Source organism: Caenorhabditis remanei, chromosome IV (genome assembly GCF_010183535.1).
Source record: "Caenorhabditis remanei strain PX506 chromosome IV, whole genome shotgun sequence".
NCBI lineage: Eukaryota > Metazoa > Nematoda > Chromadorea > Rhabditida > Rhabditidae > Caenorhabditis > Caenorhabditis remanei.
This window is the reverse complement of record NC_071331.1, coordinates 22,635,788-22,660,188: the sequence shown is the minus strand read 5'-3', so window position 1 is coordinate 22,660,188 and position 24,401 is coordinate 22,635,788. Positions and strand designations below refer to the sequence as shown.

Here is a 24,401-nt window from a genome sequence, read left to right as displayed (position 1 = left end):
AAGAGCCAAAATCGTATAGACTAGTTTGTGAGCTCTAAAAAAATGAATCAAAATTGCATAAGAGTGCGTCAAATAATTTTAAACAGCTCGGAATTAGTGAAAATTGTTCAGTGTTTTTTCAAAACACTCAACGCAAAAACTCCACGTTTAAAAACGTATAAGATCGGGTAAGATCGTTTAAGGATCGCTGTACGGTGCTTAAAATTGTTTAAGATTGTTTGAATTTGCTCAAAATCACTGAAACATTAGTGAAAACCATAATTTATGAGCGTTTTGTGTGATGTTGACTGATGTTTTAATAATTTTGAGCAATATTAAACTATCTCAAACGATTTTAAGCACCTCGCAGCAATCCAAAACAATATGTGCTAATCATAAGCAATTTTTAGGCGGTTTGGATCTTCAAAATTGGATAACAGATTTGGAATCAGTGGGTTGAAAAGTAGGAACATTAACTAGTGAGAAAACTGGAAAATTTCTTCCCAAACACATTTTCTGCTTACCTTTAATATGACACCTCTTTCCACTGAATCCTGTCGGACACTCGCATTTGTAGTCGTTGATCAAATCGACGCAAGTCGCGTTGAGAGCACATGGAGAGTCGGCGCAGTCGTCTGGAAATATGAGCATTTTAAGTTTAAAATACAATCAAGACAAAGCTGAAAATAGCGAAAACACGCATTTTTTGGCATGGCCTAACCTAACAAAACCATATTTTGAAATTTTCAAAATACCTCAAAATCGGGTTCTGGGCTCTCGAAAATGCCGAAAATCACGAAAAACAATAGATGGCGCACTTGGTGGTCTAGATATCCCAAAAAAGGAAAACATAAAAAGTAGAGAATTTCAAAGATACAAAACTTTTGATGGTCATGTACCTACTTTTACCAGAACCCCGAAAACTGAAGCCCGAAAAAAAATATACAATTTCATAGAGTTCATAGACCAAGTGCCCATAGCCTTCTCATTTTATTTGATTGCACTATTATCTGTGCCTGTCTGACACCACCACCTGGTCAACAACACATTATGAAATGAGTTTGGTGGATGACATCATAGGCTCCGCCCTTTTTTCTCATGCTAATAGTTAGACACCTCAGTCATGTTCACTACTGTTCTGAAGGCTTTTTTGGTTTTGAGATTGTAATCTTTTTTTCTGTTTTTCACTTTTCTTTCTCGAATTTTCTCGAATTCTCTCTGACCTCAAGGACCTTGAGGGAAAATTAGTGTTTCTACGTAGATCACGATGGAAATAGTGAGAGAATTAGAGAGGGAAAACAACAGGTGGTCGTTAATGATGGAACAGAGGAGGACACTCTCTTCTTCGCTTTTTACTTTGTGATTTTCTTTTTTTCCAAGTTTTTATTGATTTTTTGAGTTATTTTTGTTATAGAAATATGAGCACCTTGTCATGTATTGTTCTTGGTTTTTGAAGATTCGTCATAATTTCAATACATTTTGAGGAGAAAGTTCTGGAAAACTGATGAGAATATGCCCTAAATCACCGAAAACATGATATTTGAGCTCGGAAACTAGATTTTCCTAAATTTGGTTTTCTAGGCCACCAGGTGGAAAGTTAGGCCACCAGGTGGAAAGTTAGGCCACCAGGTGGAAAGTTAGGCCACCTATTGTATTTTGTGATTTTCATGATTTTTGGTATTTCAGAACCCGATTTTGACCAGTTTTTTGGATTTACCTCAAAAATTTGACAATAAAGACCGTTTTTTGAGAAATTTGGATTTCTAGGCCACCAAGTGAAAAGTTCGGCTTCTGATGTTTTTTGTGATTTTCATGCGTTTTGAGAACGGAGAAGAGGATTTTGACATATTTTTTGGGGTTTACCTCAAAAATTTGACCCTAATGACCGTTTTTTGAGAAATTTGGATATCTAGGCCACCAAGTGAAAAGTTAGGCCATGTCAAAAATTTTGGTTTTAAGGTGATTTTTTCAGTTTAAAAAACCTATTTTTGCTATTTTAAACTACTGTTTTGATTATATTACATGTATATATTCTTTTTTGTATATCCCCCAAAAAAATGTTTTTCCGTCAAAATGTTTTTTTCAAGAAATCCCATATATCTCTTTTTGCCTGCAGAAGACGTCTCTGTGTCACTGGGAGAGAGCCCACTCTCACAGCTCAATTCCCTTTTTCTTCCTCCCAACTGCTCAAATCACGACGGCGTCTCCTCACCCCTTCTCCTCCTCGTCCGCCTCTACTTCAGAAGGGGGCGGAGCCTATTCTCTCGACGATGAGAGGAGGAGGAGACGCAGAGAAACGAGAGGAAGAAGGGGAGCCGACGACGGAGAAGACGTCGGCCACTCATTTCTATCGATTCTCGGCACTTGTTCACACAAAATGCTCCTTTGCTGTTGTTGGCCGTTGGGAAAGTGTGCAAAGGTAAGAAAATGGGGGTTTTTAGAGTATTTTGATAAAAAAAATTGCCAAATTTAAGTCGGAATTCCAAAAAATTCATTAAATCCCACCTAAAACCCAAAAAAAATTATGAAAAATGGTCAAAAACCACGAAATTTGAGTCGGGGACTAGTTTTTTTTGTGAATTTGGTTTTCTAGGCCACCATCGGGAAAGTTAGGCCACCCATTGTTTTTCGTGATTTTCATGGTTTTTGAGATCTCAGAACCCGATTTAGACATATTTTTTTTTGGATTTACTTCAAAAATTTGACTCTAGGGACCGTTTTTTGAGAAATTTGGTTTTCTAGGCCACCAAGTGGAAAGTTAGGCCATGACAAAAATTTCGAAAATTTTTGAAAACTTTTGATTTTTTTGCTATTTCTCAGGGTCCAGAAAGTGAAAAACGCAAAAAAAACGTTAAAAAACGAGAAAAAAGACAAAATTTGGGTCGGGGACTAGTTTTCCGAAAATTCGGTTTTCTAGGCCACCGATCAGAAAACTTCGGCAATATGCATTTTCGGTGGTTTTTGGGTTTTTTAAGTCTGAAAAACGTCCAAGACTGCAAAAATCCACTTTAAACCTGAATTTCAACACGTGGACTAGTTTTCCAAAAATTTGGATTTCTAGGCCACGCCTTCAAATTTTCCGATGTATAAGTTTTTTTGCCAAAAAAAACCATTTTTTGTCAATAAACGTGTCAATTTCTATCTATACAAATTCTGTTTCAAGTGTTTGCTCTGGGGAGTTGGCAAAAAATTTTTGGGTAAATTTTTTTTGGTAAAAAATTTTTTCACTCCAAAAAAAAAATGCTCCCGCTAATCGAAACGTTCCGAATTCAGGTGTTGGCATGTTTCGACTTCATGATCGTCGCCTTCTTCTTCTACAAATCTTTCATTCTTCTCATGGAGACTTCTAATGATTTGTGAGTTTAAAAAAAAAATTAAGTTTTTTTTCCTTTGAAATTTTTTTTCGCAAAATTTTAAAAATATTCAAATATTTTAGGCACTGGACCACTATCGTCTCTTTCTTGTTCTTCTTGGGATTCTTGGTGTGCCAAGCGCTTGGATTCTTCTTTATTGTGCTCGCCGCAAGGAAGAAGTGCGCACGTTACTGTTTGCCAAGGTGAGAGGGTCGTCATTTTTTCAAAATTTGATGGAAAACTGAGATTTTTGACCCAAAAAATCATGAAAATCACAAAAATCTACACTAGAAACCCGAAAAATCTTCTAAAAACCCAGTTTTCCGTCAAAAACCCGCATGCCCCCGGTGAAGGTAGACACCACCACCACTGCACAAAACCGACCAGGGTTCGATCCCCACTTGAGGTCAAATGTTTTTTGTTTTTTGAATTATGACTGGATTTGGACATCGGGATGTCGGGACACACAGACAGACAAAAATTGGACATCTGGACACACAGATTGACCGGTTTTTGAGGAAAAATAAAGTTTTGTTGGGTTTAAATTTTTGCATCAAAACTTTTTTTTGTTTTTTGTTTATTTTTTCTTACAGTAACCTTCAAACCCTAAAAACTTTTTCAGACTCGTCCTAATCGCCGGTCTTACTGTATGCTCGCTGATCGTGCTGATCTTCATGATCACCTACTTCGCAGGCTCCGCCCAATCGGTGAACAATTTCTTGTTCCGTGTCTATGAGTACTTTTTCGGCGTCCCCCTGACGGATGCTGACAAAGTGGAGTTGAAGCACGAGTTGAGATATTACGGAGCCGCGTTCTTCGTCTTGGCCGCCTTGTTTTTCATTTACAAGTGAGAATTTTTTTTTTGAGAAAAGTTTTTGAGAAAATTTGAGAAAATTGAGAGGAGACGGGAAATTTCTGAGTTTCCGTTAAGGAATGTGTGAAAAAAGGGAAAAACATGATCTACGGTGTCTAAGTTATTCGAGGGAGACAACGAAAAAAAAATGTTTTGAGAAAAACATTTTTTTGGGAATTTTTTTTTGGAAAAACCCCTTGAGTGAAAAATAGGTTTCTACACCCGAAAAATCATGAAAATCAACAAAAATCTACACTAGGAACCCGAAAAAACCGTGTTTTCCGCCAAAAACCCGCATGCCCCCAGTGAAGGTAGACACCACCACCACTGCACAAAACCGACCAGGGTTCGGTCCCCACTTGAGGTAGAATGTTTTTTGTTTTTTGAATTTCGACTGGATTTCGACATCGAGATGTCTGGACACACAGACAGACAAAAATTGGACATCTGGACACACAGATTTCATGATTTTTCGGGTATATTATTATTTTTTCAGCGTATTCGCTCTATGGCTCACCATCAAATTCAAGCAATCACTCAACGAGTTCGAGCCCGTCCCCACCGAGCCAACAGCCCCACAACTTGCTCACAACCCGGCGTACGCCGAGCCACCACTCAAATCCTACCCGAATATGGCGTAATTTTTTTAATTTGCAAAAAAAAATTTTTTCGAAAAAAATTCTTCATTAGTTGTCTATTTTTTCCTATTTTTTCTTTTGCTGTCCACGAATAATTTGTGATTTTTTTGTATTTTTCTCTGTCTGTCTGTCTGTCTCTAGATCTCTATTGTCCTGGGGGCCCTGGAGGCCCCCAGGGGCCGCTTAAAAAATTTTTCTCATTTTTTTGACCCCAAGCCTATATGTATACATGTTGAATACATCTTTTTCCTCTTTTTTTTTGTTAGAAGCCATACATTTTTAGGCACACATTTTGGTCATAGAGGCCAAATTGAGTTAGTTTGGGCTCTCTTCTTTTTTCTTTTTTTCCCCAAAAATGATGAGAGTGGCGGCGGACGGAGCCCAAGGACAAATGAGTATATTTCGGGACAAGAGAAATTTGGGAAGGGGGGAGGGGCGGGGATTAGGGACTCAGTTGTTGGACGCGTTGAACTTTTTTGTGTTTGGTGGGTTTTGGGTGTAAAGAGACAAATGAGGGGATATGGCGAAACACAGCGGAAGAGTTTTTTTAAGGGACACAGAAGCTTTTTTTATGACAAAAAAGTTTGAAAAACCATGAAAATCCATGAAAATCTACCTAAAACCAAGAAAAAAACTAGAAAAAAACGTTCAAAACGACGAATTTTGAGTCGGGGACTAGTTTTTTCAAAAATGCAGGTTTCTAGGCCATCGTTCGCGGTTTCACTGTTTTTTGCACTTAAAATAGTCGAAAATTGAGAAGAACCTTAGAAAAACTGGAAGAAATGACGAAAACTGAATTAAAATTTAGAAAAATCCATAAAAATCTACCTAAAACCGGTAAAAAGCAATTAAAAAGGGTGAAAAACAACGAAATTTGAGTCGGGGTCTAGGTTTTTGTGAATTTGGGTTTCTAGGCCACACGTCGCAAAAGTTAGGCCATGACGGATTATAGGGGTTTTTAAGGGTTTTGGACACCAAAAATATTTGAAAACTTATTGAACCCCAAAATTTGGATTTCTAGGCCACCAGGTGGAAAATTAGGCCTTGAGTGTTTTTCTCGGAATTTCTGGAATTTCAGACGTTTTTGGTGTTTTTACTCTTTTTTAACACTAAGATTAGTCGAAAATTGATAGGGTTCCTAGAAAAACTAGAAAAACTCAACATTTGGTTTTCTAGGCCACCAGGTAGAAAGTTCGGTCACCTATTTTTTTTAGTGATTATTATGATTTTTGAGAGCTCAAAACCCGATTTTGACATTTTTGAAAGTTTTACAGCAAAAATTGTCTAATTTAATGAAAATTTGGTTTTCTAGGCCACCAGGAAAAGTTAGGTCATGAAAAACGGAACTCACCAATATTCTTATCACACGTCGGTCCTTCCCATCCTGGTACACATTGACACTTGAACCGTCCCAACTTTTCGCCGATACATCTGGCACCATTTCTACACGGATTATTGGTCGAGCAGATGTCGGTGATCTCCTCACATTGGGGACCAGCGAAGCCGGTTCTGAAACATGTAAAAATAGGTATTACTGTAGCTTAAAGAAGACGTTTTAATGTTACACTGACAAAATTACTACAGTGACAAAGGCACACTGACCGTAATAGAAGATTTGGTCAGTGTAACCAATTTCGGTCAAATTTTCAAAATCTGAAATAATAAAAACTGCTTACCTGCACAAACAGGTCGTCGATTTTGTTCCTGGTAAATCATGACAGACACCACCGTTCGGACACGTCTTCCCGACACATTCATCGGTTTCGAATTGACATTTCGCGCCGGTGAACATTTTTGGACAAGCGCACTTATAAGTTGTCCCCACTTGCTCACACTTTCCACCGTTATAGCATGGCTGAGTGGCACACACATCCTCCAACATCTCACAACGATCGCCGACGTATCCTGGTTTGCAATGGCATTGAGCACGATGCATGAAGACGGAGCACTCGGCGTTGTTCTCGCACATTTTGGCGGTACAGTCGATTGGGAAACACGAGGATTCGAGGGACTCCCCGGTGCCTTGAGTGGCGGTGGAGTTGGAACATTCGAGACAAGATTGCTGTCCGACGGTCGGTTGGTAGAAGTTGATGGGACATGGACTACAAGGTTCCAAGCCAGAGTTACTGTAGCTACCTGTTTTACAAGCTTGACGGCATTCTGTAGCACTGGAAGCGCCTAGTTTAGCTGTGTAGGCACCTGAGGGACACGCCTCGCAGTCACGGAATCCACCGACGGGAGCGGGACCGGAGAACGTGTGACGGGGACATAACTGACAGGGAATTAAACCGGTGGTACTGTACATTCCGTAACCGCAGGTTGCCAGACAGCTTTCTACTGATTGGGAGCCTTCGTCGAGGGTGTAGGTGCCGTCTGGACATGGTTTGCAAGAGGTTTCGCCTGATTCGTCTTGGTAGGAACCGCGTGGGCAGAGTATGCAGGTGTTGTTGATGTTCACGGAGCCAGAGGGGCACGCCACTGGAAAAATTTCAAAAAAATTATAAACATTGCAGTTTTTGACATTTAAAAACTTGAAAAAAACTGTTTTTGAACATTTTTTTCGAATTTTCAAATCGAAAATTGGAAATCTAGTTTGGTAATCGATTACAACTACGATTTTAAGAATGCAAAAAAAGTTTGGCGGCATGTGGGCTCGAACCCCGGTTGGTATACTGGTAGCCACCGTGTCTACCGTTACCCCTCGGCCACCACTGTACCAAATTTTTTGAAAGTAGGGCAATATGGGGCTCAAAACTTCAGAAATTTAGTGTTTTTGAAGGTTTAATTGCCTTGAAATGTCAGGATTCAGAAAAAACTGAAAATCGGAGAAAAATTTTCTGAATTTTTTTTTTCAAAATTTTTTTAAACGAAAAACTCGGAAATTTAGTTTATTTTGAACAGAAAAATAATTTTCAGCTATATAAAAAAATACAAAAAAAGATTGACAATAGATGGACTCGAACCCCGGTTGGTATACTGGTAGCCACCGTGTCTACCATTACCCCTCGGCCACCACTGCACCAAATTTTTTGAAGGTAGCGCAATATAGGGCTCAAAACTTCAGAAATTTTGTAGAAAGCATGAATAATAAAGTTTAATTGTCTAGAAATGCCAGGATTTTGAAAAAAACTGAGAATCAAAAAATATTTCAGAAAAGTTTTTTTCAAAATTTTTTTTCAACGTAAAACTCGGAAATTTAGTTTGTCTTGAACTAGAAAAATAGTTTTTAGCCATATTAAAATTTGCAAAAAAGGTTTGGAGGCACGTGGGCTCGAACCCTGGTTGGTAGATTCGGAGCCACTGTGTCTACCTGAGCCACTCGGCCACCACTGCACACCAAATTTTTTGGAAGTATGGCGATATGGGGCTCAAAATTTTGGAAATTTTGCGGAAAAGATGAATTTCAGACTGAAATCGTCTAAAAATAAGGAAGTTTCAAAAAAAAATTTGCGAAAATTTTTTAGAACATTTGTCTCTGAAAATTTTTCATATTCAATCTCAAAATTTCAGGTAAAACTTGTTAAAAACTTACTGCACTCAGGCAACCTGTCCTTGGCCTCTTGTCTCAACACCTCTCCATTCCCACACGCAAATCCTTGCACAATACTGGATCCCTTCGCAGTGATACTCGGACATCCGACAGTTTGAGATGCAATTGATTCTCCAGAAAGATTCAAAAGCGATTGGATTGGTTGATTAGCTCCGGGAATGTTTAAATCGAAAATTGTTCGGAGAGTTAGTCCGCACAGATCGTAGAATACACTTTGTTGCTCGGTCGGCAAAACTTGGATCGTGTAATTTCCGGTTAGCTGAAATTAGAGGAATTAGGTGAATTCGGGGGTAAAAATGAGTCAAAAATTCGAAAATTTCAGTCAAAACCACCCTAGAAATCGTCTTCTTACCATTCCATTCAAATTGCTGAAATCAAGTTTCAGAAGTCTTACAAAGACCTCAACTGACGATGAGCAACGGGCGCTTAGCACTTTATCCAGGTTGTCGAATTCCTTGGCGGCTAATTCAGCGTAACCCTTAATTTTTTAAAACTTAAAATTGTTCCTTAATTAGTCGTTAATTACCTTAAGACAATGGTCTGGCACTGGAGAGGAGACGGGGTAAGTCATACCGCCGTTGACATGGAAACCAGCAGGGTCTTTTGCTGGAAAATAAAGATTTTGAGTTTGCAATGCAAAATTGTGAATGCAAAAAAAGATTGGAGGTATGTGGACTCGAACCCTGGTCGGTTGATTGGTATGTGTCTACCTTAACCACTCGGCCACCACTGCACACCACATTTTTTGGAAGTATGGCAATATGGGGCTCAAATCTTCGGAAATTTTGTGGAAAACACAAATATAAATGTTTAATAGTCTAGAAATGACAGGATTTCGAAAAATTGAAAATCACGAAAAAATAAAATTTGGAATTTTTTTTTCAAAATTTAAATAAATTTAGTTTGTTTTGAACAGAAAAATATAGTTTTTAGTCATTTTAAAAATTGCAAAAAAGATTGGAGGTATGTGGACTCGAACCCTGGTTGGTAGATTGGTAGCCATTGTGTCTACCTTAACCACTCGGCCACCACTGCACACCAAATATTTTGAATTTTTTTTTCTAGAAAGTATAGCAATATGGGGCTCATATCTTCGGAAATGTTGTGAGAAATACGATTTTCAAGGTGAAAAATGCTAGAAACAACTAATTTGTAATATTCTAAAAACTGAAAAAAAATTTATGCGAAAAAAAAGTTTGAAATTTTTTTAAACTCACGAATGGGAACACACGCTGGCGCATTATTTCTCGGTGACCATTTTCCATCTTTGCACACAAAATTCTGTGTGATCTGATCTGGATCAATGAATCGATATCCTTGTGCACAGTACACACTGCACACCACCGCACCGTCTTCGTGTACACAATTTTTGACGATTTGGTTGGAAGAGGCGAGGGACGCCGGGGAGCACGCTTCGGCTGGAAAATATTGAATTGGGTGTACTGTAGCGGGACAGTAAGCTGTTTTGTGGAAAAAATTTCAAAGTCGTAGGTGATCTGGGCGCAGAATTATGAAGATTTTAAGTTTTGATTTCAAGTTTTGACCTTGAATCTTTGAATCGCTGTAACTCCGTGCTCTCAAAACCGGCGGTATTGAAATTTCTACGGTAAAACGTTTAGGTACTGTCAAATAAATTTGAAGAATTTTAGATCTGCAACTCCACAGCGCGCTGAGTTACAGAGACGACAAAATTCAGTTTTTTGCGGCTGCGGCTACCCCAAAAACTTCGGAACGCTGCAACTCGGTCCCCTTAAACCGGATGGCTTTGAAATTTTTACAGTAATTTGAAAAGGTACAGTAAGACATATTGCGAAAAATTCAGCGCACAAGCTAATCAGCGCGTCGCGTTATCGAGGTTCAAAGTTTGTGACAATTCAATCGCTGTAACTCAACGCCCTTCAGACGCATGGCTCTGAAATTTTTACTGTGAGACAAAAAAGTACAGTAAGGTATACTGTAAAAATTTCAGACTTCTAACTTATCAGGGCGGAAGCTATCGCTTTGCAACCGCGACGCGACCGTGGTCGAAACTTTGAGCCTGCATAACTTTGCGCCCTGTAACCGTAACGCACTGATATTTTCACATTATAATTACGACGACTGGTTTTACTTCTTTAACTAAAAAAAACTTCTAAAAAATCAAAAAGAAAATTTCACTTACGAGCATAAGCGACTTGGAATTTACAACTATTCCTATTGCCATTCTCATCCTCCGCTTGCGCGGTGACTTCCACGAATTCTCCAATTTTCAGAGTGGCTTCAGTCGGTGTGAACGTGACCTCCGACACGTTTGACGTGTCATGAAGTACCAAATCTACAGTAGTCATGTCGAATACAACGTGTCGCGTCGAGTTGCCAACTGGGATGGTGTAAGAGTCGGGGCATTTGAGGACAGGCGGTTGGGTGTCTGGAAATTTGGATTTTTTGGGATTACAGAGTTTTTGAATCACCTGGAATCCTGATTTTCAATGTGCAAACTGCGGTGTTTCCAGCCAAATCATAGGCGGTATAGGTGATGTCCATGTCGGAAGTGATCATTAGACCAGATCTCATTCCGAGCGGTTCGATTTGGGTGTAAGCGATCTGAATTTGATGAAGATTGATTTTTTAAGCAAAAAATCGGAACAAATCTTCAGGAAAAAAAAATTTCAACGTAAAATTAGGAAATTTAGCTAGTTTTGAACCAGAAAAGTAGTTCTTAGCCATATCAAAAATTGCAAAAAAAGTTTGGAGGTGTGTGGACTCGAACCCTGGTTGGTAGATTGGTAGACATTGTGTCTACCTGAACCACTTGGCCACCACTGCACACCAAATTTTTTGAAAGTATAGCAATATGGGCTCAAAATTTCGGGAGTTATATGAAAAGCACAAATATCAAGGTTTAAATGTCTAGAAATGTCAGGATTTAGAAAAAACTGAAAATCGGAAAAAATTACAGAAAAGTTTTTTTTTTCAAAAACATTTTTTAACGTAAAACTTGAAAACTTGTATATTTAAAACTAGAAAAGTCGTTCCTAGCCATATCAAGTGTTGCAAAAAAAGTTTGGAGGTATGTGGGCTCGAACCCTGGTTGGTAGATTGGTAGCCACTGTGTCTACCGTTACCACTCGGCCACCACTGCATGTCATTTTTTTGGATGTATGGCAATATGGGGCTCAAAATTTCGGAAATTTTGTGGAAAGCACACATATCAAGTTTAAATTGTCTAAAAATGGCAGGATTCCAAAAAAAACTGAAAATCGGAAAAATTCATAAAAGTTTTTTCTTCAAAAAGTGGTGTTTGGTATCAAAATGATCAGAATTTTTGAATTTTTTCGTTAGCTAGACCCTCACCTTTCCACTATTATCACTGGCGACTGGCTCCTCAAACTCTACCGCCTTCAACTGCCCATTCTCATCGACTTTCGCATAAATTTCAGTCTCCGGACAATTCTCGAATTTCGGTGGTTCCATATCGACACACTGGGGGACGGATCCATTCCATCCGATTTGTAAGTGACTATCCACTTCATGAGCGGCAAACACGGGTGCCACACAACCCATCAAATCGAATTTCATACACGGATTACCCTCGTACTCGGTGACACCAAACAGAATATATCTGGCACGAAGCGAGAATTTCAGATCGAAATGATGCATTGCGTTGTGGTTTCCGGCGGGTGACTCGAACTCCACTGGGTACGGTTCGTACTTGTTCTGATTTTGAGTCTTGTAGAATAGCTGGAATTTGGTGACGTGTCCTTTGAGGTGACCGCTTCCAGCTACACCGGCGATCCGGAGAGTTGTTAGGGTGTAGACTCTGAAATCGAGAGAATTAAGATTGGTAATCTATTGAAAATGCAATATTAAGAATGCAAAAAAGGTTTAGCGGTATGTGGACTCGAACCCTGGTTGGATGATTGCTAGCCGCTGTGTCTACCTTAACCACTCGGCCACCACTGCACACCAAATTTTTCGAAAAAATAGCAATATGGGGCTCAAAACTTTAGAAATTTAGTGGAAAACTTGAATTTTTATATAAAAATGTCAGAAATCGACTTGTTTTTGAAAAACTGAAAATTTAAAATTGAAAAAATAATAATGATTTTTCCCATATTTTTTGAAGGATGACATAAAAGATCTCAAAATTGTTAGAATCCCGTGGAAAAAAAAATTTTGAATCCAGAATTGACTGAAAACAAAAGATATTCTATTTGAGACAAAAAATTGACAAAAAAATTTTGGGAAAATTTCCAAAAAAGATTTTTTTGAAAAAACTTTAAAACTAAGTTTGTCTTGAAACTTTAAATGCGTTCTTTAGTCAAATCTAACGTTGCAAAAAAGGTTTGACGGTATGTGGACTCGAACCTCGGTTGGTATATTGGTAGTCACTGTGTCTACCGTTACCACTCGGCCACCACTGCACACTAAATTTTTTTGGAAGTATGGCAATATGGGGCTCAAAACTTTGGAAATTTTGTGGAAAGTACTAATATCAAGGTTTAATTGTTTAGAAATTACAGGTTTCTTTAAAAACTGAAAACGGGAAAAAATTTCAAAAAAAATTTTTTTTCAACAATTTGTTTCAACTTAAAACTCAGAAACTTAGTTTATTCTGAACAAGAAACAATGTTTTTAGCAAGATTAAAAGTTGCAAAAAAATTTTAGCGGTATGTGGACTCGAACCCCGGTTGGTATATTGGCAGCTACTATGTCTACCTTAACCACTCGGCCACCACTGCACACCAGATCTTTTGGAAGTATGGCAATATAGGGCTCAAAACTTTGGCAATTTTGTCCAGAAAAGGTTTAATTGTCTAAAAATGTTTGGATTTTCGGGAAAAGACTAACCTCTGCAAATCGACACTCAAAAATATAAAGTCCTCTTTTGCACCACACCATCCAGACGATCCCATCCTCGCGTGATGTGGTTCATATCCCAAATTAGTGGAATCCGAGTTATCAGAAAATGCGCCATCCGGTACAAATCCAGACACAATTCCCACGTCTTCAGAAAGCACGCAGGATGCGCCAAGGGTGCATTGCAATGTGTCCGACGGGAATGGTACATAGCCGGGGCGTTTGCAAGAGAACTTTGCGACGGCTCCCTCCTCCACCGACTCCAAATCCACTTGACCATCATAAGGGTACCCAGGGTCCACGCATACCGGTCCCTCGCATCGAAGGTCTCCAAGATCCCATGTCGCGTCGGAGGAACATTTGATCTTCTGATCGCCACCGGAGCTCCGCCCCACTACAGTATACGGTTGTCGACAAGTGAATTCTAAGGTTGACCCCATTTTCCGGTCGGTGACGTCACCGACATAGACGGCGCCTGGCATCACTGGAGGTGTCGGGCACTCGATGAATGAACAATCTGGAGGCGGTCCGGAGAGCCAGTAGTCCCGCCCATCTTCCTGTGGATCGAATATGCATTGACGGTAGGAGGATAAGGGGGAGGAGCGACCGGGACGGTTGGGCAAGGTGCAAGTGATGGACACGTTTTGGCCGAAAGAGATTGTAGAGTTGTTTGGGGTGACGGAGAGACCAGAGGAGGCCTCGATTCCTTGGCACGTGGCGGCTGGAATGAAAATTTTGTCGAAATCTTTTTTTGAAAAAAAAAACTTTAAAAACCCAAGTGGTTATAACTATAAATGCGGTTTTTAGTCAAATCTAACGTTGCAAAAAAATTTTGGCGGTATGTGAACTCGAACCCTGGTTGGTAGATTCGTAGCCACTGTGTCTACCTTAACCACTCGGCCACCACTGCACACCAAATTTTTTGGAAGTATGGCAATATGGGGCTCAAAATTTCGGAAAAATTGTGAAAAACACAAATATTAAGGTGTAAATGTCTAGAAATAATCGGATTTAGAAAAACTAAAAAATCTTTTGAAAATTTCAGAAAAGTTTTTTTCTCAATTAATTTTTCACCGCAAAACTGGAAAATTAGCTTGTTTTAAACTAGAAAAAATTTTTTAGTCATATTAAAAGCTGCAAAAAAGGATTGACGGTATGTGGACTCGAACCCTGGTTGGTAGATTGGTAGCCACTGTGTCTACCGTAACCACTTGGCCACCACTGCACACCAAATTTTTTGAAAGTATGGCAATATGGGGCTCAAAATTTTGGAAATTTAAAGAAAAAAGTGGTTTTTGTTATAAAAATGCTCAGAAACATTAGATTTTCGAGAAACAAAAAATTCGATTAAAAAAAAAATTTCAAAAAAATTGTTTTCTTAACTTTTTGAAATCCAATATATTTTTTTGATAACAACTTACGCAAACAAAACGGTTCTGTGCCATTCCATGTTCCATCTGCCAGACACTGAATATAATCAGGACCCATCATTTGGTAGCCAAAATCACACTGGAATTGTACGATCATTGGGTACTCGAATCGACTAGCTGTCGATAATAATTTTCCGTTTTCTGGGGATCCGATATGGTCACATTGGCGGGGGACACAAGATTTCTCAAAACGAATGAAATCGTTGACGTTGTTTCCAGTTTCTCCGAGGGAAATGTTGACTCCGGACTGACCGTTTTCAGTGAAGAGGTCGTAGCCGTTTCGACAGGCGCACTGAAACAGAAAACACAAATAATTCGATAAAAATTTATATTGATCGATAGAGACCAACATGAAATGTCTATGCTGAAAATTTCAGCAAAATCGGTTCATTTCTGACCGAGTTATAGTGAATCAAAATTTTGAGAGAGCCGCGACGCGACCGCGCCGCGTGGTGAAAAGTTTGAAAAGGTATAACTTGGCGCCAAGATGTTCAAATGAGTCGAAATTGTCACTGCAAACATTATTTTGTCCGGACTATCAGATGAAATCAAAATCCACAAAAACCGCGACGCGACCGCAACGCGTGACACAAACTTTGAACCTTGATAACTCGTCACAACCTTAATCAAATGTTCTAAAAATTTCACTCTACAACTCAAATGCATTTTTTAGTCAAAAATGACATTGCAAAAAAGATTGGAGGTATGTGGACTCGAACCCTGGTTGGTAGATTGGTAGCCACTGTGTCTACCGTAACCACACGGCCACAGACCAAATTTTTTGAAAGTATGGCAATATGGGGCTCAAAATTTCAGAAATTGTGTGGAGAAAAAGAATATTCAGGTTTAATTGTCTAGAAATGTGAGGATTTTAGAAAAAAAAACTGAAAATCGAAAAAAAAATTTATAATTTTTTTTTTCAAAAATTTTTCAAACGTAATTTTGCCTTACCTTATAACTTCCTTGTGTATTAATACAAGTATGATCACAATGTCCATTATTCTTCAGACACTCATTAATATCCGCACACGACGTCCTCTGACACCCCAATGCCTCAATTTCCACACACGGAGCTCCTTCCATTGCCACAACTTCAATTTCTAGCACTTGTACTTCCAGAGCCATCGGAAGTGTTGCCACGTGTTCATCGTCTACGTTGAATATCGATTGATTATCGATTTGCAGTTTTTTGACGTGGATTTTGTCGGATTCCGAGTATTTTATACTGATTTTTGTGATTTTTCCGCCGTTTTTCGGCGCGGAGAATCGGATCTGCTCGACAATCATCGGAATCGCAAATTTCAACACTTTTCTTTCGTTTTGGCTCTTGGGCTCCACGCACCAGGAGGCGGAGCCAGATCGGATATCGATTGGGTTGGACTCGAGGCACACTGCAAGATTAAAAATTAAATGAAAAATTTTTTTTGAAAAATTTCAAGAATTTTTTTTTTGAAAACTTGAAAATTGACTGGTCAAAAACCTCAAATGCGTTTTTTAGTGAAATCAACCATTGTAAAAAAAGATTGGCGTTATGTGGGCTCGAACCCTGGTTGGTATATTGGTAGTCACTGTGTCTACCGTAACCACTCGGCCACCACTGCACACTAAATTTTTGGAAATTCTGGCAATATGGGGCTCAAAATTTTTGAAATGTTGAGAAAAACAGGAATCTCAATGTGTAGCTAACTAGAAATAATCGGGTTTCGAAAAACTAAAAAATTGGAAAAATTTCAGAAAAAATCATTTGTTTCAAAAAACTTTTTTAACCAGGAACTCAAAAATTGATATTTTGAACAAAAACCTTGTATTCAATCAAATTTAATATTGCAAAAAATGATTGGTGGTATGTGGACTCGAACCCTGGTTGGTATATTGGTAGTCACTGTGTCTACCTTAACCACTCGGCCACCACTTCACCAACTTTTTTGGAAGTATGGCAATATGGGGCTTAAAATTTCGGAAACTTCGTGAAAAGCACGAATATTAAGGCTAAAACTCACTAAGCTGTGGTTGATATCCATCTAAACATTGACACATGTACGATCCCGGTAGATTCACACATTTGGTGCCGAGTGATTGGCACTGGCTGACTCCAGTGGAGCACTCATCGATATCGATGCAAGTCGGAGTGGAGGAGACGGTTTGGTTGGCAAGGCATCGGATCTGAAAAAGAAAAAAATTTGGGTTACGGTAAAAAAATTTTTAGGTCGAAAGAATGAAAACGCGCGGAGATATAACAATTAGAAGTTTTGGACGCAACACGCGACGCGACCGCGCCGCGTGGTCGAAAAATCAAAGCGTGATATCTTGCAGATAAACGGGTCAAATCGCCTGAATTTTTTTTACCTCCTCTGGACCATCAATAGTGAAACCAGAATTGCACACGACTCTTGCCACATCACCAAATAAGAATCTGTCGGGAACCTCGATTTTGGCATTTGGCACGTCGGGCAGATGGGTGCACGCCACTTCTGAAAATATCAAAATTAAAATGTTAAAATTAAAATTTAGAGGGTTTCAAGCATTTTGTGAAAATTTCAGAGCGATTGGTGAAGTGGACCCCGAGATATGAACGTTTAAAGTCTCGGCGGCGCGTCGCGGTCGCGTCGCGGCTCGGCTGAAATTTTCAAGCGAGGTAGCTTAGTGTCCAGTGGTCCTATTTTGTTGAAACTTGGAAAACAAGTTTGCAAATACAAACGAAAAACAAAAACTCAAATTTTAAGCACGCAACGCGGTCGCGTGGCGTTTTGATCTACCAAATTTCAAAACGTTGTATCTCTGTTTAAAACTGTCCAAATCAGGTGAAAATTTGTCAGCGTATATTCTCAAAGCTCTTCTGTCTACTGTGAAAATTTCAGCTAAATATCATAAGTTTACATCAAGTTATACACGGTCAAAGTTTTAACAAAACCGCTACGCGACCGCAACGCGTGGTCCCAACCTATAACTCTGCGCGATAAGGTGTTAGAACGCTGAAATGTTCAAGGTAGAGTTTCAGAGTGTTCAGAATTTTAAAGCCATAAAAATTGAGCACGCGGCGCGGTCGCGTCGCGGTTTGATCTACCAAATTTCAAAACGTTGTATCTCAGCGGAATAAGACCCTAGAGCGCTGAAATTTTGAGAATAAGGGTTTCTCGTCTTACTGTACCAATAAAATTTTTTTAAATTCCAACTCACTCGTACAACTCGGTTGCTTCGAACTCCAAGTACCATCAGATTTACAAAGAAGACTCTCAACTCCTTCCCGCCGATATCCGGAATGACAATCGAATCGGAACACACTACCGTAACCCGTCCCGTCACCAAATTCCAGTCTTCTGTCTCCATTTGTGAATTGAGTCAGTGGTTGACACGTGGCCGCCTTGCATGGCGGAGGGGTACTCCATTTTCCGAGTTCTCCACAGTATACCGTCTCGATATCCTTTCCGGATGAGAAAAAGAAGCCTTTGTGACACGAATATTTGACCTGACCGCCGAAAGAGACATTGGTAGCAGAGTCGACATAGCCATTCGCGATTTGGGGCACAGCGCCGCAGTAGATTGCTGAAAAAAAAATTTTTTTGAAATTTTTTTTTCAAAATTTTCAAAACAGAAACAAAAAAAATCTTACGCTGACAAGTAGAAATCTGAGATTGCGACCATTTTCCTCCTATCAAACACTCGACGGTTTTAGACAATCCTTCGCCGGAAGAAAACTCGAATCCGATTGGACAGGATACTGTAACCTTGGTGTTGACGGAGCGCTGCTTGGTGGATAGGGTCACCATTGGGACAGATGGGATTGCTGGGCAGTCTGGAAATGAATATAAAATGTTATATCTAAAAATGTCTGAAATCGACTTGTTTTTGACTAGACAAAAAAATAGTGAAAAAAAATTTTTTTGAAAATTTTCCAAAAAAAAATTTTTTGAGCAAACATAAAACCTCGTCTTAAAACTTGTCTTAAAACCTCAAATGCGTTTTTCAGCCGTATCAAAAGTTGCAAAAAAGAATTCGAGGTATGTGGACTCGAACCCTGGTTGGTAGATTGGTAGCCACTTTGTCTACCGTAACCACTCGGCCACCACTGCACACCACATTTTTTGGAAGTATGGCAATATGGGGCCCAAATCTTCGGAAATGTTGAGAAAAACAGGAATCTCAATGGGTAACTAACTAGAAATAATCGGGTTTTGAAAAACTAAAAAAATGCGAAAAATTTCTGAGAAAGTTTAAAAAAAAAATTTAACCAAGAACTCAAAAAGTTGATGTTTTGAACAAAAACCTTGTATTCAATCAAATTTAATATTGCAAAAAAAGATTGGAAGTATGTGGACTCGAACCCTGGTTGGTAGATTGGTAGCCAGTGTGTCTACCGTAACCACTCGGCCACCACTGCACACCAAGTTTTTCGGAAGTAGGGCAATATGGGGCTCAAAATTTCGGAAATTTTGTCGGAAATAAGGATATTAGATTGAAATTTGTGTAAAATATCCAAAAAAGTAGCACTCACCAATAGAATAACTAAAATTGAATCCCATAGCCTGTCTCGAGGCACTTGACTTGAATACCATCTGAAGTCGATTTGCTTCCGAATCAATTTGTTTTTCCGGCTTATTCTTCGCAGTGAACCCTCCATCATTCTCGTGTAACACCTTTCCCTTCATCGAATTCTCAAAAATCTTCACAAAATCATCATCAGCCAAATCGAATCGATTCGGGATCACACTTAAACTCCGATCCGCCTTCATATTCTCATTTTCAATGGTATAGGTACACGTGACGTCATTTGGGTATTCAGATGACAGGTATCCGGGGGATATGATCTCTCCAAAGGGCTCTGTCATGGTTAGGTCACAGCCACGCTTGTAGGATATCGAAAAACCGCGGGAATTTGAAATTGTGCGAGTCATCATGTAGATATAGATGAGGTTTGTCGAGGAGGTGATGTATTTTTTGGTGGTCAGGTTGCCGGAGAATCTGGAAAAAGTACAGTAATCTGGATATCAAAAGTTGTAGGTTTGGATCAAAGGCTGCAAAACCCGGATCCTAAAAACTAAAAACTTGGATCCTAGGCACAGTAACCCGGATCCTGAAAACTTAAAATTTGGATCCATGTACAGTAGCCCTGATCTTTGATACAGTAACCCGAGTCCTAAAAAAACTGAAAAAACCGAATAAAGGTTTTTTTCCCAATTTTTCAGCCATTTTCAGCTATTTTTACCCAAACCTACTCAGCAAGTACTGTAGCCGATGGTGTCGCACCATTGTAGACGATCAGATTGTCGTCGGCGGCGAGAGAGAAGTCGTCGAACTGAAAATAATTTTAATTATTTTTGAGAAATCTGTTAGAAAATTTGATGAGCTATCAATTGGTACCGATTTCGGAATGATTGGAGCATTTTGAGCGGAGTTATGAGCAAAATGGCTAACTACAGTAACCCGGATCCTAAAATTTTGGATCCACCGCCTCCTATTACAGTAACCTTGGCTACCGTATCCCTTCCCCATAACTACAGTACCCCCAAATAGTCTGGTAGATCAAAAAACCAAACACCTCCTCCCCCGCATGGGAAACAAAAAAACGTTTATCGCCCATAAAATTCATAAAAATGCAAATTTTTCGACTATAAATACCCTCCAAAATATTCCATTTCTTCAGCGACTACGAAAAGTTATGATCTACCGTATTCTCGCTGTGATCTACCTTCTGATAGTTACAGTAATCCATTCCGATCCCCTGACTGTTGACGTGGAAGTTCAATGCGCCTTTAATATGCTCAACTGGTGTGGACATTTGCATATCTATGAGGAGGATAAGTGAGTGTTAATTTGGAGCCGAGGTACAGTAACCCGGATCCAAAAATTATAAAATTGGATCCCAGACTACAGTAACCCGGATCCTAAAAGTTTGGATCCTAGGTACAGTATCCCGGATCCTAAAAGTTTGGATCCTAGGTACAGTATCTCGGATCCTAAAAACTGAAAATTTGGATCCCAGACTACAGTAATCCGGATCCTGATCATCCGGACACACAGACAGACAGAATTTTCAGACCAAAAGAGCACGATCTGATTCGCTATGAGAAATTCTGCACGACCGACGTCATCAAACGATTCCACTACTCGGATATCAAACTCCATGGGGATATGTCACCGGTAGGACATCCGGACATCCGGACACAATTATTCTGGACACACAGACAGACATATTTTCAGACCTATGAGGTCAAGTACCAACTCCATCACAACTGCACACCAGACGTCTTCTGGAGATGTTTGATTCCTGAGGAGGCGGTGGAGGTGCCGGTGAATGGAGAGTGAGTTAGGGGACCGGGAGGACATCCGGACATCAGGACACACAGATGGACAGACAGAATTCCAGACAAATTGCAAAACTATACATTGATGCTTATGGACATGAAACTTCTGAGGGATGCCCGCCGCCGAATGCCTAATTTTGGAGTTTTTTGGATTTTTTTTTGGATTTTTTTCAATAAATTTGCGTGAATTTATATGGATTTTGTAGAATTTTTTAAGAGTAGTCAAATGGTACCAAAACCAAGTCATTTGAATCGTTTTGAGCGGAGTTACAAGTAAAAATAGGATTCGAGCGCCACAGATTTTGATCCTAGATACAGTAACCCCAACGAGAGATACTGTAGTCAAAACATAATTGAACTAGTAGAAAATTTTATGAGCTTTCGATTGGTACAAAAATAAAATCATTTGGAGCATTTTGGGAGGAGTTATGAGCAAAGTGGCTAACTACAGTAACCGGGACACTAGAAATGAAGATTTGGATCCTGGATAAACTCTTCTGTGATACTACAGTATCCCAGATACAGTAACCTAGACATCGATGTCCTAACTACAGTAACCCGGGTGATAAAACTAAAAACTTGGATCCAGGGGCACGTAAATCCACACAGATCCAGTAAGGATATTGTAAATCGATTTTAAATCGCGTAAATTGACACCAGGTATCGTAAATCGACACTTAAACCACGTAAATACAAATTCAAGCATTCTCGTAAATCTACATACAACTCGTAAATCGACAAAAATCGGAAGAATTGGAACATTTGGAATAGAACAAAAACAAATATGATTCATAGGATGTGTCATGCATAGTTTTTTGTTTCTATTTTCTATTTTTACACCATAAACCGTATAAAAAAGCTCAAATGGCACAGGAACATACAGCATATGACATGATCTACCGTACCATTTTTCCCGCCATTTTATCCCTCTCTACAGTAATCCTCGCGGACCCAATCCATGTTTCTATCAAAATCAACTGTCAAATGGAGGAAACTCCCGAGTATCTCTGGTGTGGGAAAATGATACTTTTCGGCCAAAAAAAGTAGGTCAAATTGGCAGAAAAAGTTTTTAAAAAAGCATTTTCAGGTGGAATAAGAACGAAATTTTGGGGGAGGAAGAATTTTGTGGTGTACCGGAAGGAGTCAAGGAGGTGAACTTTGATTTTAGTGAAAAAGGATATTTGTCTCGGGTAAGTTGATAGAGGTGACTATGCCAAAGACACGTTTTAAGCCTAAGCCTAAGCCTCTGAAACCTTTTAAGCCTAAACCGAAAAAAACCCGAAATTTTTTTTCCCGATTTTCAGATTTTTTCGAAAATCCTGACATTTCTAGACAACTAAACCTTAATATTCGTGTTTTCCACAAAATTTCCAAAATTTTGAGCCCCATATTGCCATACTTCCGAAAAATGTGGTGTGCAGTGGTGGCCGAGTGGTTACGGTAGACACAGTGGCTACGAATCTACCAACCAGGGTTCGAGTCCACATACCGCCAATATTTTTTAGCAACTTTTGATATAGTTAAAAACTTTTTTTCAGTTTATAACAAGCTAAGTTTCCGAGTTTTACGTTAAAAAAATATGGAAAAAAATATATTTTTTTCCTATTTCGTGATGTTTTTTTTTAAATCCTTTAAGCCAAAGTCACAAAATTTCAGGGATTCAAAATCAACTACCAACTAACACACAACTGCACCATTGACGACCTCACCCGATGCATCAGACCCGACTATTTTACACAATTCGACCCGCGTATACTGTGAAAAAAATAAAGTTTGGCCAAGGATTTTCAAAAAAAATTTTCGCGCCCAAAACACTTTAGTGCATTTGTGAACTAAAGCGTTTTGGGCGCGAAATTTTTTTTTGAAAATCCTTGGCCAAACTTTATTTTTTTCACAGTAATGTGGGTTACTGTATGAGGGGTACTGTAGTTGATATAAAATTTTTGTAGGTCAAAAATGGAATTCAAGTTCAACGCGTGGAACTACGGAGAGGCAAGAGCTTGCATTCATCCGTATAATTTGAAAAAATTGAATGATTGGAATGATATATGTGAAAATTTTTCTGAATAAAGTGTTTGTACAGTAACCCTCTACCGTCAAAAAATTTTCAATGATGGGAACTGAAACTGTCTCCCATAAGCTCTCCTGAGAATTCTCATCCGTCGGCTTCCTTTTCATTTTTCTTTTTTAAAACCCCCTTCCAACCAATTCCCCCTCACTTTCAACTTATGATCTACCTTCCCGCTCTCCTATTTCTTACCGTAATCCTTGCGGACCCGGTCCATGTCACCGTCAAAATCAAATGCGAAATGGAGGGCACTCCGGAGTACCTCTATTGTGGAAAGCTTGTAATTTTCGAAGCGGATAAGTGAGTGTAGATCAATTTTTTTTTTGAGAAACACGAAAAATTTCAGATGGAGCAATCATGACATACTGAAGACTGAGGAGTACTGTGCGCCGGAGGGGGAAAAGGAGTTCAAATTCGATTTGTACCCAGATGGGGATACCTCACCGGTAGAGACTTTTTTTTATAAAAATGTTAAGCCTAAGCCTTTTTTAAGCCTAAGCCTAAGTGACCCTTTGGAAATATCGGCTTGTTAGTAGTAGTTCTCCAAATGTCATGTAAACCGTCTTTTTTTAAATAAATTTTATGGAAATTGTCCACTTTTTGAAGAAAAAAATTCTGACATTTTTTTCCCCGATTTTCAGTTTTTTTTTCAAAATATTGCCATTTCTAGACTATTTAATCTTAATATTCCTACTTTCCACAAAATTTCCGGAATTTTGAGCCCCATATTGCCATACTCCCAAAAAAAAGTTGGTGCAGTGGTGGCCGAGTGGTTAAGGTAGACACAGTGGCTATCAATCTACCAACCAGGGTTCGAGTCCACATACCTCCAATCTTTTTTTGCTACTTTTGATATTGCTAAAAACTTTTTTCTAATCATAACAAGTTAAGTTTCCGAGTTTTACGTTAAAATTTTTTTTGAAAAAAAAAAATCTGAAAATTGTTTTGATTTTGTTTTTCCAGAGCTACGAACTCAACTACCAACTAACTCACAACTGCACCATCGACGACCTCACCCGATGCATCCGTCCTGACAACCCAAAGGATGTCAGTGCTAGCGGGGAGTGAGTTACCGTACTACTGTAGGGAGAGGGGTACTGTACTTTAAATTTTTGTAGATCATGGGTGGAGTTCAAGTTCAACGCGTGGAACTTCGGAGAGGCAAGGGCGTGTAAAGATCCAAATGCGAAGATTATTGATTTTTAGGAATAATAATTATTCTTGGGAGATGTTGAATGAATGGTGTTACAGTAATATTGTTTGGAAAATCCGAAAATTCGGATCCTACAGTAACCCGGATCCTGAAAACTTGGATCCTAGGCTACAGTAACCCGGTTCCTAAAAACTGAAAATTTGGATTGTGGGTACAGTAACCCAAATCCTAAAAAG

The 24,401-nt window shown here is 39.1% G+C and overlaps 4 protein-coding genes across 4 annotated transcripts; all 4 read left to right on the top strand.

Annotated features, from left to right (window-relative positions):
* Positions 1 to 2,356: 2,356 nt before the first annotated feature.
* GCK72_015815 (uncharacterized protein) lies at positions 2,357 to 4,826 on the top strand (the record flags this gene model as incomplete). The annotated part of the gene is made up of 5 exons (XM_003096282.2): positions 2,357 to 2,398; positions 3,253 to 3,335; positions 3,416 to 3,535; positions 3,955 to 4,179; positions 4,682 to 4,826. The coding sequence occupies 5 exons, from the start codon at positions 2,357 to 2,359 to the stop codon at positions 4,824 to 4,826; spliced, it is 615 nt and encodes a 204-aa protein (XP_003096330.2).
* Positions 4,827 to 6,537: 1,711 nt separating this feature from the next.
* GCK72_015814 (uncharacterized protein) lies at positions 6,538 to 7,005 on the top strand (the record flags this gene model as incomplete). Its single annotated transcript, XM_053731148.1, has 1 exon — positions 6,538 to 7,005. One exon carries the CDS (start codon positions 6,538 to 6,540, stop codon positions 7,003 to 7,005), a length of 468 nt encoding a protein of 155 aa, XP_053585920.1.
* Positions 7,006 to 20,397: 13,392 nt separating this feature from the next.
* GCK72_015813 (uncharacterized protein) lies at positions 20,398 to 22,705 on the top strand (the record flags this gene model as incomplete). The annotated part of the gene is made up of 5 exons (XM_053731147.1): positions 20,398 to 20,441; positions 20,678 to 20,780; positions 20,841 to 20,941; positions 22,032 to 22,134; positions 22,601 to 22,705. 5 exons carry the CDS (start codon positions 20,398 to 20,400, stop codon positions 22,703 to 22,705), a joined length of 456 nt encoding a protein of 151 aa, XP_053585919.1.
* A 467-nt stretch (positions 22,706 to 23,172) lies between these two features.
* On the top strand, positions 23,173 to 24,218 carry GCK72_015812 (uncharacterized protein; the record flags this gene model as incomplete). Its single annotated transcript, XM_003096288.2, has 4 exons — positions 23,173 to 23,312; positions 23,359 to 23,458; positions 23,976 to 24,076; positions 24,131 to 24,218. The coding sequence occupies 4 exons, from the start codon at positions 23,173 to 23,175 to the stop codon at positions 24,216 to 24,218; spliced, it is 429 nt and encodes a 142-aa protein (XP_003096336.2).
* Between the last annotated feature and the right edge of the window lie 183 nt (positions 24,219 to 24,401).